The sequence below is a fragment of the Lotus japonicus genome, chromosome 1 (assembly GCF_012489685.1).
Source record: "Lotus japonicus ecotype B-129 chromosome 1, LjGifu_v1.2".
NCBI classification, from domain to species: domain Eukaryota; kingdom Viridiplantae; phylum Streptophyta; class Magnoliopsida; order Fabales; family Fabaceae; genus Lotus; species Lotus japonicus.
The window spans coordinates 131,186,301-131,200,005 of NC_080041.1; the positions used below are offsets into that span (position 1 = coordinate 131,186,301).

The 13,705-nt window shown below is 35.5% G+C and overlaps 2 protein-coding genes across 4 annotated transcripts; one reads left to right on the plus strand and one right to left on the minus strand.

The window, feature by feature from the left end:
* The first annotated feature begins 4,177 nt into the window (after positions 1-4,177).
* LOC130730811 (BEL1-like homeodomain protein 1) lies at positions 4,178-9,839 on the plus strand. 3 transcript variants are annotated; one of them, XM_057582927.1, is made up of 8 exons: positions 4,178-4,515; positions 4,725-4,827; positions 5,028-5,070; positions 5,324-5,433; positions 5,842-6,673; positions 7,669-8,042; positions 8,579-8,639; positions 8,728-9,839. In XM_057582927.1, the coding sequence occupies exons 5-8, from the start codon at positions 5,885-5,887 to the stop codon at positions 9,535-9,537; spliced, it is 2,034 nt and encodes a 677-aa protein (XP_057438910.1). In that variant the 5' UTR covers positions 4,178-4,515; positions 4,725-4,827; positions 5,028-5,070; positions 5,324-5,433; positions 5,842-5,884; the 3' UTR covers positions 9,538-9,839. The 3 variants fall into 3 exon arrangements, with proteins under 3 accessions (XP_057438910.1, XP_057438911.1, XP_057438909.1); XM_057582928.1 differs by having other exon boundaries at positions 4,179-4,515; positions 4,980-5,070; positions 5,854-6,673; XM_057582926.1 differs by having other exon boundaries at positions 4,179-4,515; positions 5,854-6,673.
* A 1,221-nt stretch (positions 9,840-11,060) lies between these two features.
* On the minus strand, positions 11,061-13,244 carry LOC130730812 (BTB/POZ domain-containing protein At3g05675). Its single transcript, XM_057582929.1, has 3 exons — positions 13,094-13,244; positions 12,946-13,006; positions 11,061-12,650 (listed from the first exon to the last, which is right to left on the minus strand). The coding sequence occupies exons 2-3, from the start codon at positions 12,958-12,960 to the stop codon at positions 11,331-11,333; spliced, it is 1,335 nt and encodes a 444-aa protein (XP_057438912.1). The 5' UTR covers positions 12,961-13,006; positions 13,094-13,244; the 3' UTR covers positions 11,061-11,330.
* Between the last annotated feature and the right edge of the window lie 461 nt (positions 13,245-13,705).

The following is a 13,705-nucleotide window of genomic DNA, read 5'->3' on the forward strand; positions in this document are numbered from 1 at the left end:
TATCTTTCATGCAAGCTTGAATTGTATGACAATATATTTTTCGTCTTACACATTCACCCTTGTGTATGAAAGTGCAATGTTTATACCATCAAAATGTTGTAAGCATGTTGTTGATTGTTAATATGACTTGAAAAAAAAAATCAAATATATATATATATATATATTATTATGTGGTACATTGATGATTTAAATAACTTACTGAAATGATCTAAATGTATGGCTGAATTGTAAAGACTCCTTAAAGTGATTTTAAATACATTTGCACAAATACAATCCTTTAACAACCATATGATGAAAAAATAGATTATTACATTGATGCCTTTGTGAGAAAAAAAAAGTGAGTTTTTTGTTTACCTCAAAAGAAAGTGTGATGAAAAAGTGTAATATATAAATAGTATTGTTTTATGAATTTCTCTTGTTTAGGAGATTAATTGGAATTGAGAAAAGAAAAAGAAAAAACAGAGCCACAATATTCCTGTCTAGATCATTACGTACTTTCAATTTTAAAGTACACCCGGAACAATCGAGGCTTCTGACATATGAATATTCATCACAACTCTTTTGCTGTTGTTTCTATAAGTGCAGTGGCAGATCCAACGTGCTTTTATTTTACTAGCTGTGAAAATTGTTAATGCAACCCGAGTAAGAACAAAAAGTTCCAACAATGAGTTTTCATGAAAGAATCCAAGACAAGTATGAAATAAATATACTATAAATTGACATTTATCTCTACGAGAATGACTGGTTGAGTATAAAAAGGTCATTCAACAGAAATCACCTCTATAAATAGTATATTAAATAGCGCCTACCAATTTGTGTATTGCTTTCTTGAGGATCATGATCTTATAGCTACATGTTCATGAATGAATGTCCCCAACTTTCAAAAGTTTTATAGTCCTATTAACATCACAGTCCTTAAATTTGTCACTACTGCTCATTCTTACACCATAATAGTTACTGATGGTGATTGAAAACTAATTAATAAAGTTTCAGATGTAGAAAATTGCCGTTGCACAATTTAAGAATTTTAATAAATTTGGTTAATATTCTCTGTCTTTCCATGCAAATGATGGGATTACCTCAAACAAGCTGGAAAGGGTTTGTATTACTAATTATTTATTGGGCCAGTCATTCCTTTTTTTGTCCATTTTCCCCGTACTATATGTTTATTCTATTTTATTTTTACCCATCCAAGTTATCCTTTGGGTGTAGTGAAAAATTGTTGAGAAGAAGTACACAAGATTTTGAAATTAGGGGATTTCAATTTTTCTTAAGGAAATGAAAGAATCTGAAAGAAAGAAATATTAATATAAAACAAATTCTTGACCCGAATTTTTTTTATTTTTATTGATCATTTTGATATGCTGATGTCTGATGTCTGCTAGCTAGTATAGGTCTGATGCATGAGAGCCAAGGGGGACCACTTATTTAAGGGCTCATGATTCATATACACATCATACATGCATTTGATTGCAATAATTATTTGTCCACACCTCTAAATGTGGTGGTGGAAAGAGATGGAGGAAGAAAGAGATAAAAAAAAAAGAAAAAGTAAGAAAGATAAAGTATAAGATGTGATAGATGATAAGATGAGAGAGATAGAAATAAAAATAGGTGAAAATGAAGTATATAAATAAGGAGGTGTGTATATATTATTACCCATTTGATTGGGACCGCCCTTTTTCTAACACTTTTTTCCTTTTCATCTTTTTCTTATTACACTTTTAATCCGCAAAATCTATATGCTCAATAATATTTACCTTAATAATAATAAGATGTTAATCTAGTAGCAACAAAACTAAACCTTATAAAATTGGTAGCACAAGTTTAAATCCCAAAAAAAATGTATTTATTAGGATGATTGTGCAATCGTATCTCAAACAGGTGGTGACATTCCATAATAACTAAAAGAATTTATCTTATTTTAAAAACTAAACCTGATGGGTTGATTTGATCAATCAAGTGACAAGACCATTTTAAGCGATAAAATTGGCAAATCTCAAAATCGGCTGCGTTAAGTCAAAAATTAGTGAAAACCAAACAAAATTGATGTTATTGAACCGGTTTGAGTTAACATTCACTTCCACGTTTCATTTCCAACACTCTCATTTAGTTGTTAAAGTCAATGTGAGATCCACTAAGTTATATTTTTTTTATAGGCAAATGTTAGTTGTTAGTAAGGTAAGTAAATTAGTCATCCTCGGAGTTTGAACCCTGGACCGTTCACCATTCATCTCACTCAACTCTTATGTCTCTAACTCTTTACCACTAGAGCTATCCTTTCTGGACCACCGATTATATGCGTTTACTCGTAGTTTTGAGGGACCAACATAAATTTCAACAATAAAAAAGATAGTGTTGGTAGCACTCTTCTTTTGAAAAGTTCTAAAAAATTCCAAATTTTATAAAAATATCTTTTATTTAAATCAATTTCGAATTTCAAGTTAAATACTCACATAAAAATATTATTTTATAAGTTTATTATCTTATAAATACATTATAATGCTTTTGTATCAATTTAAAATTTAATTTGACTTAATTTACTAATATTTTAGATTAAAAAATTATTCAATATATTATGCTTTAAGTATCATCATTCAAAAAAATCATTCAACCAAACCATGGTTGAACCATTTAATTGTGAATTAGTGCACTCACTGGTTCAACGATCGGTATGATTTTTAAAATATTGACAACTATCTCCTCCTCACTGAGCTAGGATGACAATAATTGGAATCCTCACAGAGCTACACTAGGGTGACCATTATTGAGAGACCATATAGTTCAATAAAAAAAATATTTACTTCCGAAAGTTTGATGCCTATGGGGTTGTGTTCCCTCATAAATGAGAACAGGCTAATTTACATTAATTTGATCTTGACCTATTCGGTCATGCATTAATTGTCTTGACGCTTCTAATTACATGATTTTTTTGTGGTTCAATGACCTGTCTAATTTTTAAAGCATTCATGAAGGGTGATCATCCTATCAACTTTGGGGACACCATATACTTTGAAGACATGTTTTGCTTCCAAAATTTGATGCTCATGGGGATCTTAGCCCTCCTAAATAAGAATCGTTTAGTTCTTATTAATTTGATTTCGAGTCAACTGATCGTACATTAATTGTCATGACGTTTCTAATTACATAACTTTTTTTTGCGGTAAGTTGATTCAATGGTCAGTCTGATTTTTAAAATATTGATAATTATCCCCTCATGAAGGGTGACCACCCTATCAACTATTGGAAGAACATGTATTTTAAACATATGCTTGGCTTCTGAAAGTTTGATGCCTCTAGCGCTCTATCCCCTCACAAATGAGAATCGATTAATTTACATTAATTTGATCTTGACCCAACCAAACATGCATTAATTATCTTGAATCTTGATTACCCGATTTTTTGTGGTTCACTGATTCAATGATTCATCTGGTTTTCAAAACATTGATAATCATCCCCTTGCGAAGGCTGACCACCAACTATTAGGAGACCGCATGCTTTAAAAACATGCCTTGCTTCTAAAAGTTGGATGCTTCTAAGGTCGTGGCCTAGTCATGTCTCATCATAAATGTGCACTATTTGATTTACATTAATTTGATTTTGACTTCGGTCGAACGTGTGCATTAATTGTCCTGACGTTACACGACTTTATGTGGCGTAAATCGCGGAACAATTTAATGGAAATTAAAGTGGAGCGCTGAAAACAATGAACAGCCTGAAAAGCATGAGGCAAGGCTGAAAAAAAGATCTATTTTCACCCATTTAAATTAGGATTTTGGCTTAAATCTTGCTTTTTTTTTTACCTAGTTTAGTTTCCTTGAGTCTTGTGTGAATAGTAATATAGGTAAATTTGAAGATACAATGATTTACCAAAAGAATAAAAACGAGACAATCATTACAAGGAGATACAAATGTAATGTAAATATTTGTGGAAAACAATTTGGAGGAATATAATTTTCAGCTTTGGAAAGCATTAATAAAGTTGGTGTTATGGTAGTTGGTTTTGTGTTCCTTAGCATTTTAATTGCTTTATCTTCAAACTCAGGCATCCAACCACAAAAATTCCCAAATAAGTTGATAAGAAAAAAAAGAAATGGAAAAATTCCGAAAACGACAACAAGATATTTAATGGAGAAAAAATGAGCAATGAGATCCCTCCACCCGCTACTTGTCCATCATCATCATCATCAACCTCTCTTTTTTCTTTTCTTTTCTTTTCATTTTCTCATTAAACAAACAATTAATTGAGCTTTGTGGAAGGAGACGTTTCCTCGTTTTTCAGCTGTTTGTATCTTCTGACACACCTTGATTGCGTTTTCATTATATATATAATTTTTTTTATAGATTTCTCAGCTCAACAGAACTGGTCTCTCTCTCTCTCTTTCTCTCTCGGTCTCTTTTTCCTTGAAAAGTTCTTTGTTGCTCATCAAAGGTAGCATGGATTGCATCAAATGATTTGAAAACAGAGGGTCAAATCAAAAAGAACTTCCCCTGTATTGATCTATTCACTCACAGGTACTCTTCAAAAAAGCTACTGAAACCAGTTCACTCACAAAATTTTCCCCTACCCAGAATTTCATACATTTAAAAAATCATTTTCTTAATAAGAAAATGGTCATAAATGTGTGGATAATGAGGTGAATAAAGATGTGTATCTTTTTTGCAGAGTCTTTTATAACCATCTCTCTCTCCTCAAACTCTTTTTTATTTTTTTCCTTTTTCAGTTGGTGTGGAATTGCAGAGGATTTTGAGTCTGACACAGAGCTTTCCCTCTTTGGAACTGAAGGGACTGATGAAATCCAAAACATAGATAGATCACGTTGACAGGTGGGTGGGTTTTAATTTGATGCATCTATCTACATCGATCTTCTTTGATTTGATGTGTTCTTACTTCTTAGCTTCCTTCTATGTATGTTAAGCCATAACTGTAACTCTGCTTTGTCTGTCTCTTTTGTGTCTCTAAATTCTGCTTCTCATAGGTTTTGGGTCACTGTAATTGAAATTCTCCTTTTCTTTGCATTTCTCAGACGATCATGAAGCACGTGCGCACCCCAATTTATGTCACACCAGGTACACTGTTGCTATTTGCTGTGATATCATTTCATAAACTAAGACATAAACAATCTCCTTTCCTTCCTTCTCTCTGTCTCAAAAATTTCTCTTTCTCTCCATAAAACTTCATCTATTAATTCCTTTGGTTCTTATCTTTATTTGGAACAAGTGAAACATGATCTCAAATAATTCAAGATGCTTAATTAATGTTAATCGGTTTTTCTGATTAATTCATCATTGCTTACTCCTCTAACTTTGTTTATTTCTTCAGGATTCTTTTCAGAAGGCTTCGAGAGCCAGATTAAAGTATCATCAATTATTGGGAGTTGTTTGATGGGTTGATCCGCAAATCATACCCAAATATTCATCACAAAGCTTAAGGTATATTGTGTTGCTATGATACAAATAATTATTACATTTTTGGGGTTAACACTTATGTCTGTAAACAATTCTCAAATTGATTTTGAAGCCATAATCAATTCTAATTTTTTTTTTAAGAATTTCAAATTTAATCACATAAAAAAAAAGTTGATCTAAACACTTTATATATATGTTTGAATTTACCGTGAAAAATCACGCTAAAATTGAAATTAAGGTATACAGCTACAAAAACTAAAATAAAATACTTCTCTCTTATTAGTAATGGAAGTTTTCCACCATGAATTCAACCAACTACACATGTGTTTGTGAGCTTGTTTTTTTTGGTTTTTTTGATGTGGAGTGTGTTGGATTGGATGTGAACAACTTTGAAAGGCTTGTTGTGTATTTGTAACTAACGTACTAGCTTAGTCTCTTTTTCAGTGAAGTGACAACATATTTTTACCCGAAACCGATGGCGACGTACTATCATGGTAACTCCGAAATCCAATCAGCTGGCGGCGGCGCCGACGGACTCCAAACTCTAGTTCTCATGAATCCCGGCAGCTACATCCAATACTCAGACAACACGCCGCAGCAACCACCGCAGTCCCACACCGCCGGCAATCTCGTCTTCCTCAACGCCGCCTCTGCCGCAAGCAACAACAACAACAACTCCTTCTCCCCCCACGCGCCGCCCACTCACGGCCAACAATTCGTCGGCATCCCTCTCCAAGCCTCGTCCTCACAAGACCTCAACCACCACCACCAGCAGCACCATCATTCCATCGACGTTCCATCCTTGCATGGCTTCATGCCCCGCATGCAGTACAATCTCTGGAACACAATTGACGGCAACCCGGCGGCGCGTGACACACCACGCGCTCAGCAAGGGCTTTCCCTGAGCCTCTCCCCGCAGCAGGTGCAGATGGGGTCTTTTCGGGAGGGACAGGCGCAGGCACTGTCTGGCGGGTCGCCGTCTTCCGCTTCTGGGGTGACTCACAATGGTGCTTCCGGGGTTCAGAGTGTGCTTCTGAGCTCAAAGTATTTGAGAGCAGCGCATGAGCTTCTAGAAGAGGTGGCGAATGTTAACACTGAATTGGCGAAGAAGAGTGGTGGACCGAACAATAGGCTGATCGGAGAGTCGTCGGTGGCAGGTAGTGGAGGTGGGGAAGGGAGTGAGAAGCGTAGCGCTGAGCTTTCAACTGCGGAAAGACAAGAAATTCAGATGAAGAAGGCAAAGTTAATCAGCATGCTTGATGAGGTATTAGTTGTTCACTTTAATTATAGTTTTTGGCACTTTTTTGTGATTTCTTCTTTTGGTGCTTGTTTTTATTTTAACCATTGATTCTCCTAATCAAAGACTAAGATTAATTTTAATAAAAATGACTTAAATATTTTTTTTTTATAAGCAAATGACTTAAATATTTGATTTTGATTTGTATAAAATGTGAGGCTGACTTTAACTTTGACGAAAACACATTTAGCATAAATTGACTAAAAATATATTCAACCTATTTTAAAGTGTGTGCTGATAGAAATATAAATTCCTCTTGAATCTCTGTGTTTATGGCATTTCACATGAGTGTGTTTGATTTTATGTAGTTCGGTCCCTGGTGTACATTTGTACACATTTCAATGCATAAAAGTTAACGGATGTGAAGGGTTGGATCGGTTAAATGTTTGTTTGCATTCACCTAACATTTATACCAATACAACTTAATTGAGCACCTGCTGGTAATAATCACTTATCATATAGGCGATTATTCTTAAGCTAATTTAAATAGCTTATTGAAATAAGCTCAAAATATCTATTCATAAGTTAATCTGATTTAATTGTGAAAATAAGCTCAAAATAGCTGAAAAGTAGGTAATGAACTATTTTTAATTTTTTATAAATTTACCCAAACACCTACATAAAAGCACCTAGTTTATAAGATTATAAGATAAGGTCAAATCTTCCAAATGCAATGTGTGGATTTTCCTTAACGCAATTTCAAAGAAAATTCATGCCTTTAAATGGAATGAAGAAAAAGTAATTTTGGATAAATGTAATGAGAATCTAAGGACACACATAAAGTGTTAGCTTAGAGGCTAATTAGACTGTGATGACATTATTCCTAAATTCTACACCCTTCTTTCATTGATTAATGAATGGAAGTCAAGTTGTACTATAGATTATAGAAAGGTAAAGATTACTTTGGTGATTGCTGATCGATTGATATGTTTTTCACATCTTTTTGCTATTGTTGGTTGAAGGTGGAGCAAAGGTACAGACAGTACCACAACCAGATGGAGATTGTGGTTTCATCGTTTGAGCAAGCTGCAGGGATTAGCTCAGCGAGAACTTACACTGCACTTGCACTGCAAACAATCTCCAAGCAGTTCCGGTGTCTGAAAGATGCAATAACAGGCCAAATTCGAGCAGTGAATAAGAACTTGGGAGAAGAGGATTGCTTTGGAGGTAAAATGGAAGGTTCAAGACTCAAATATGTAGACCATCATCTAAGGCAACAGCGAGCTCTCCAACAATTGGGAATGATCCAGCACAATGCTTGGAGACCCCAGAGAGGATTGCCTGAAAGATCTGTTTCTGTTCTTCGCGCTTGGCTCTTTGAACACTTCCTCCACCCGTAAGTACCCTTAATGCATGTTTGGTCTAGCGTTGTCAGAAGTGATTTTAAATAGAATTGACTATGACAAAATTGATTATGTTAAAATGACTTGAAAGTGACGTAATTCATGTTTGTATGTGTTTGCTATAAAAGTGGTTTTCATTTTCATAGAAAAATAAAAGAATTGTCGTGTGAATAGCTAAAATCACTTTTATCTTAAGTCAAAAGTCTAGTCTTTTTGCCTTGGCTTCAACATAATTTTGTGAGCTTGAAATGCTTCTATGATTTCACCCAAACATGTTCTAATGATGAAAACCACGTTAGTGAAGAATAGAAGTGTTTTTATGGATGAGCAATGTGAAACCAAACATATACATTAGGAATCAATTTTGGTATCCAGAAGCTACTCATATAAGTTTCTCAATTGATTTTCACTTAAGATTTCCATTATTGTGCTTAACATTCCTAACTCTCCTCCTATTTTAAGTTTTACTATTACCTTAAAGATTGTGGATAGTGTAATATTATGCTGAAATCACTGATTTTGGTTTCAGCTATCCAAAGGATTCGGACAAGCACATGCTTGCAAAACAAACAGGACTTACTAGGAGCCAGGTAAAAAACATTCTTCACTGAATGGTTCTTTACTTCTTCATCTCAATTTTGACAGTCATCATGTTGATAAAGATTTGGACTATAACAGGTTTCAAATTGGTTTATAAATGCTCGAGTTCGGCTTTGGAAGCCAATGGTGGAAGAGATGTACATGGAGGAGATGAAGGAGCATGAGAACAATGGGTCTGAGGATAAATCAAGCAAGAGCAATGAAGATTCTTCAAAGAAAATGGCTGCAGCATCTCAAGAGAAAGGTCCTATCTCTGAAACTGAAGCTGGAAGTTTCAATTCCAAAGGCCAAGACAATCCTGCAGTTTCAGTTTCTAGACCACCAACATCACCAATGGGAGGAAATGTCAGAAACCAATCAGGATTCAGCTTCATGGGATCATCAGAACTTGAAGGAATCACACAAGGAAGTCCCAAGAAACAAAGGAACCAGGAAATGATGCATTCGACAAACAGTGTCCCTTCAATCGACATGGATGTCAAGTCCAATGATGCAAACAATGAGCATCTTTCAATGAAATTTGGTGATGAGAGGCAGCAAGGCAGAGATGGGTACTCTTTCATGGGAAACCAAACAAACTTCATGGGAGGTTTTGGACAGTATCCAATTGGTGATATTGGTAGGTTTGATGCTGAGCAATTCACACAAAGGTTTTCAGGTAATGGAGTGTCTCTCACTCTTGGTCTTGACTCATTACCAGGAACTCATCAAACATTTCTCCCAAACCAGAACATTCAACTGGGAAGAGGCCTTGACATCAGTGAACCGAACGAGTTCGACGCCATGAACACTTCTTCTCCTCACTCTTCAGCTGCTGCTTATGAGACTATCAGCATGCAAAACCCAAAGAGGTTTGCAGCACAATTGTTGCCAGACTTTGTGACATGAATAAGTGTCTGAAGGGTACACTGCACAATTTCTTCTGATTTCCCTGATTATGAGGGGGAGTAATGAAAAATAGTAGTGTAAATAAAGAAGGAATTTTACATTAGTATAGGTTTATACCCTACATAGAACCATTTTAGTTCTTAGATAGTACAGAATTGGAGAGTTTATGGTTGAGGTTGTATATTATTTTTGTCGGTTCTGAAGGTGGGAATGGGATAGAGGGATTGATGTCATAAATATTATTTTGGTAAACATACCAATATATCTTCGATTGAGAATATGACGTTGTGATATTTTGCAAATCTTCCCTTGAAGAGATCAGGACCAATTTCAAGAATGATCACCCCAGAAAGGTGACTGATTTGTGATAGACACAGAAATGGAGGTAAAATGATTTCTAGATTCTTTTGTATTTACATGGAGGAGGCTACACTGATTTATCGTTCAACATGATACTGAATTAATTGTAGAGAATAGAGACGGGAAAATTACAATCCATAAAATCAATGAGTAAATACCAATAATGGTAACTATACTTACGTATATTGAGTACGTTAAATATTCAGCATTGTGGCTCATAGTGATTTTACCGGCTCGAATAGGATTTGCGTTAATGAAAGATACATGTGGTTTAAACCTTAAATGTAGAAGGGTTCATTGTTTGCTGCTTATTGAAGGAGAATCAAGGGCCTTTTATGGTGACACTAAAACAGGATTTTCTTATTGTTAATTATTTTCAAATAAAAATGATTAATGGTGACTCCGTTAGAAGTTTCACATCTATCAGGGCATTTAGTGTGACATTACTTCAATAAAAGGAGCAGGACTGATAAATTATATTAGCTGATATGTTAGCAGTCTTGTTTATCTTTGCTAATATGTCAGTAAAAGGCTAAGTAATATAGCAATTTTGGCCTATGACATGAGAATTTGGTGCAAGACTTCAAGGTGTTACTAAAGATTTCACCTTTCCCCATTCTTTCAATTCCTATCTATAGCACACTGACTAATAGTTGATATCTCAGTTTAACAAAAACATAAAGAAGGGCACCACATGACTTATGTCCAAAATTGGCACCAAATAGCTACACTGCTTGAACACGCAGTGGCTACAGCATCCATTGGTCTTGGCCAAACTTTGTTATAGTTGATGTTTGTTTTTGTCAACTGCTTGACTGTTTATATATTTTTCGTGTAACACAATCTAGTTTTAATTGTGAAATAAAGATAAATTAACTAAAATGTCATGCTGTACTTACCTCCACCTTCCCACAACTGCCGCTACCATCCACCACTCATACCTACCTCACAAGCCTAACCAACCTTTCAATTAAGGAAATAAGGTATTTGTGCAGCTGAGCCATTAAGAAATCAGAACCTGTCAATTTTTTGTTGTTATGCAGCTTAATTCTACCCTCTTAAGTCTTAAGAAAAATATGCCTATAAAGTATTTGGTGAATGAAATTATTTAGCAGCTTGCATTTCAATCTTCCTACCTGCTACACAAACTCTGCACCACAAGCTCACACACAATTTTCAACTATATTATCCTTAAGTCAGTTATGCATGATTTTGGTTGCTCTGAAATCAACCCTTTCAAAAAAATACATTCTCTACAGTTCAGAGTTAGAACTACAACAATGTTTTACAACTCTTCAACACAATTTACATTGAATTGAGAGGATGAACATGATCTGGATGCCTCCAACAAAAATTTCCTTTGACTTGCAAACAAAGAGAAGATGTGTCTTATGCCTTTGACTAGGTTCCTATCTTGGATTAGTCATCTAATATTAAGGAACAGAGTTGATCATGGAATGCGCATCCCCTAGTGATGATAATCTTCTCTTAGCAACCTTGGACCTATAACACCATACATCAAATGCCTCAGTTAAGTCTGGATACCGGATATACTCATTTTCCAACCATTCAGTGAAAACTTCTGCCTGATCTCCTGATGGCAATGCAAGAATGATTGAAACAAAAGTGGATTCCAGGAGTTGCCACAAATCGCCATCTATTTTAAGCAACACATCACTCTCAGAGTTCATTGAGGCGGAGTCAACCAATGGTTTGGTAACCCTCACAAATGGAAGCCACAATTTCAAAACATGAAGTCGTTTCACAGTTGGCAATGTAACAACACCATATCCAATTGCCTCTAGAACCTTTGATGTAACCTCAACGGCTCGCAGCTTTATCTCAATGACTTCAGTTGTTGAACTTCCTTGCTCAAGTACCCTGATGATCTTTTCTGATGCATCAAACCAATACTCAACAAATTCTCTCATTATTTCCAACTTACTCAATATCTGACAAGCCCACAACAAATCAGTCAAATAGGATTGAAACAACTGGGTATTCCCTGCCTCAGAAAGTGATTCTGTGGAACCACAGAATAAAGCTATTAATGAGCTGTTAAACCTGGAAATTAGTTTGTTTACACATTCTTTTACCTCAATTTTTATGCTGTCATCAGCTGTCACCAAAGGACTGTCATCATCATCTTCAGTTAGCATGTACTCAAGCTGCTCCTGCACTGAAGATTTCAGATCATTCATTGATGGCGGAGGGGAAGATGTAGCAAAGCGGACGGCTGAGAGAAAGACATTAACAAGAGCTGAATGTTTTACTGGTTGAAGTCTAGCTAAGATAGGCTCAGCTTGTAATCCCATTTGAGGAACAATTTTCAATATCTCCTCCTCCTCAGCCTCTTCCCACGCGACCGCTTCTAAGTAGCTCACACAAGCAGTGACAATCTGTTGGCATCCAAGCTCAACCGCCACCTGGATAATTCCTAAGGCATTTCTAACACCATGCCACAAATCATCAACTGAACCATCTATGACAACGTAGAGAAGGCGAACAAGATTAACATGGTGATCAAAATTCGATTCTTGGCAATACACATCAACGCAGTTTCGCGAATCAATGATCGCTAAAGTCGGCCAGCTCTCAGACAGCCTTTCAGCAAAGAACTTGGAGTTTTTCACAAGAATCTCAGAGTGGCAATACAGCCAATCATCTCGACCTTCCTTGGTGCGTAGCCTCACAACAACATCGCTAGTTGACCGGTCCCCAATCACGCAGGCAATCTTTTCTTCTTCTTTAACCTTCATGAAATAGGATAATGTAATTAAACATAAGAGACACTCTCACACCACTATACATTTAAAAGGTGATAATTGAAATCAGGAAAAGATTAAAGTCAGCTATAGTTCATGTTGATTATTGACACATTCCAATTCAACAGTTACAGTTAAATAATTGAAAATTTGATGCAAGTTAGAATAGTCAAGAAACCAATTGAAGATAACATATAGAAGTCTATTTATTTATTTATTTAAAGTGATATACTAATAGTTATTAGTGAAATTTGGTGAAAGGGGAAAGAAAATAAAAACTCACAGCAGTTGTGTCCATTGAAATCAAGTGTTTTACTTTTACACATGAATCATACTAGTAGTACCTGCAATTATAAAAGATAATGAATAAGCAAGAACAATTGGATCTTGTAGCAAGAAATTAGAATGAAGTGAAAGAAGAAGAACGGTACCGGATCCCTGTGAAAGGTGAGAGGGAGCAATTAGGTTATGGTGTTTTTGGAAATCGAAATGAAGGAGAGTGCGGAAAGTGAGTGAGTCTGTGGTGTGGTGTGGTGTGGTGAGGTGAGGATGAAGAAAGGCAATTCTATTACGGAGTCAGGTTCACGGCTTCCCCTGCACCCGCACACCTCCATAACAATTTTTATTTACAAATTAAATAAATAAAAACTACACAAAAAAAAAATAGTTAAATTAAAGACTTACACTTAATCTCCACCCTTCAAATTCTTTTTGATCTAATGGCTGCAATTAATTCCTAATTATGACTCACGTGTCCTTTTTTTTTAACTGTACACACCGGAGAATGACGATGTGAGTGTAAATCAAGAATTCAATAGGAGAAGAAATTACACTACAGTGATTTTGCAGCCAGGTGCTGGAAAAACATCTTGCATCACTCAACTTTCATTCTGAATTTCATCCCCATTTGGTAGTTCACATTAAAAAGATTTTCACGAAGCAACCTAAGGAGGGGGGTATATTGAAAATTGTACCTCAAATGGATCTTACTTAGACCTCAATCAGTCAAACATTGAGCTCTCATTAATGTCTTTTACTCAACC

Excerpts from the sequence above, each read along its gene's own strand:
- LOC130730811 (XM_057582927.1), top strand. The coding sequence starts at position 5,885 with ATGGCGACGTACTATCATGGTAACTCCGAAATCCAATCAGCTGGCGGC. Across the intron at positions 6,674-7,668 it reads TAATCAGCATGCTTGATGAG|GTGGAGCAAAGGTACAGACA; the intron begins GTATTAGTTGTT and ends TGTTGGTTGAAG. Across the intron at positions 8,043-8,578 it reads TTTGAACACTTCCTCCACCC|CTATCCAAAGGATTCGGACA; the intron begins GTAAGTACCCTT and ends TTTTGGTTTCAG.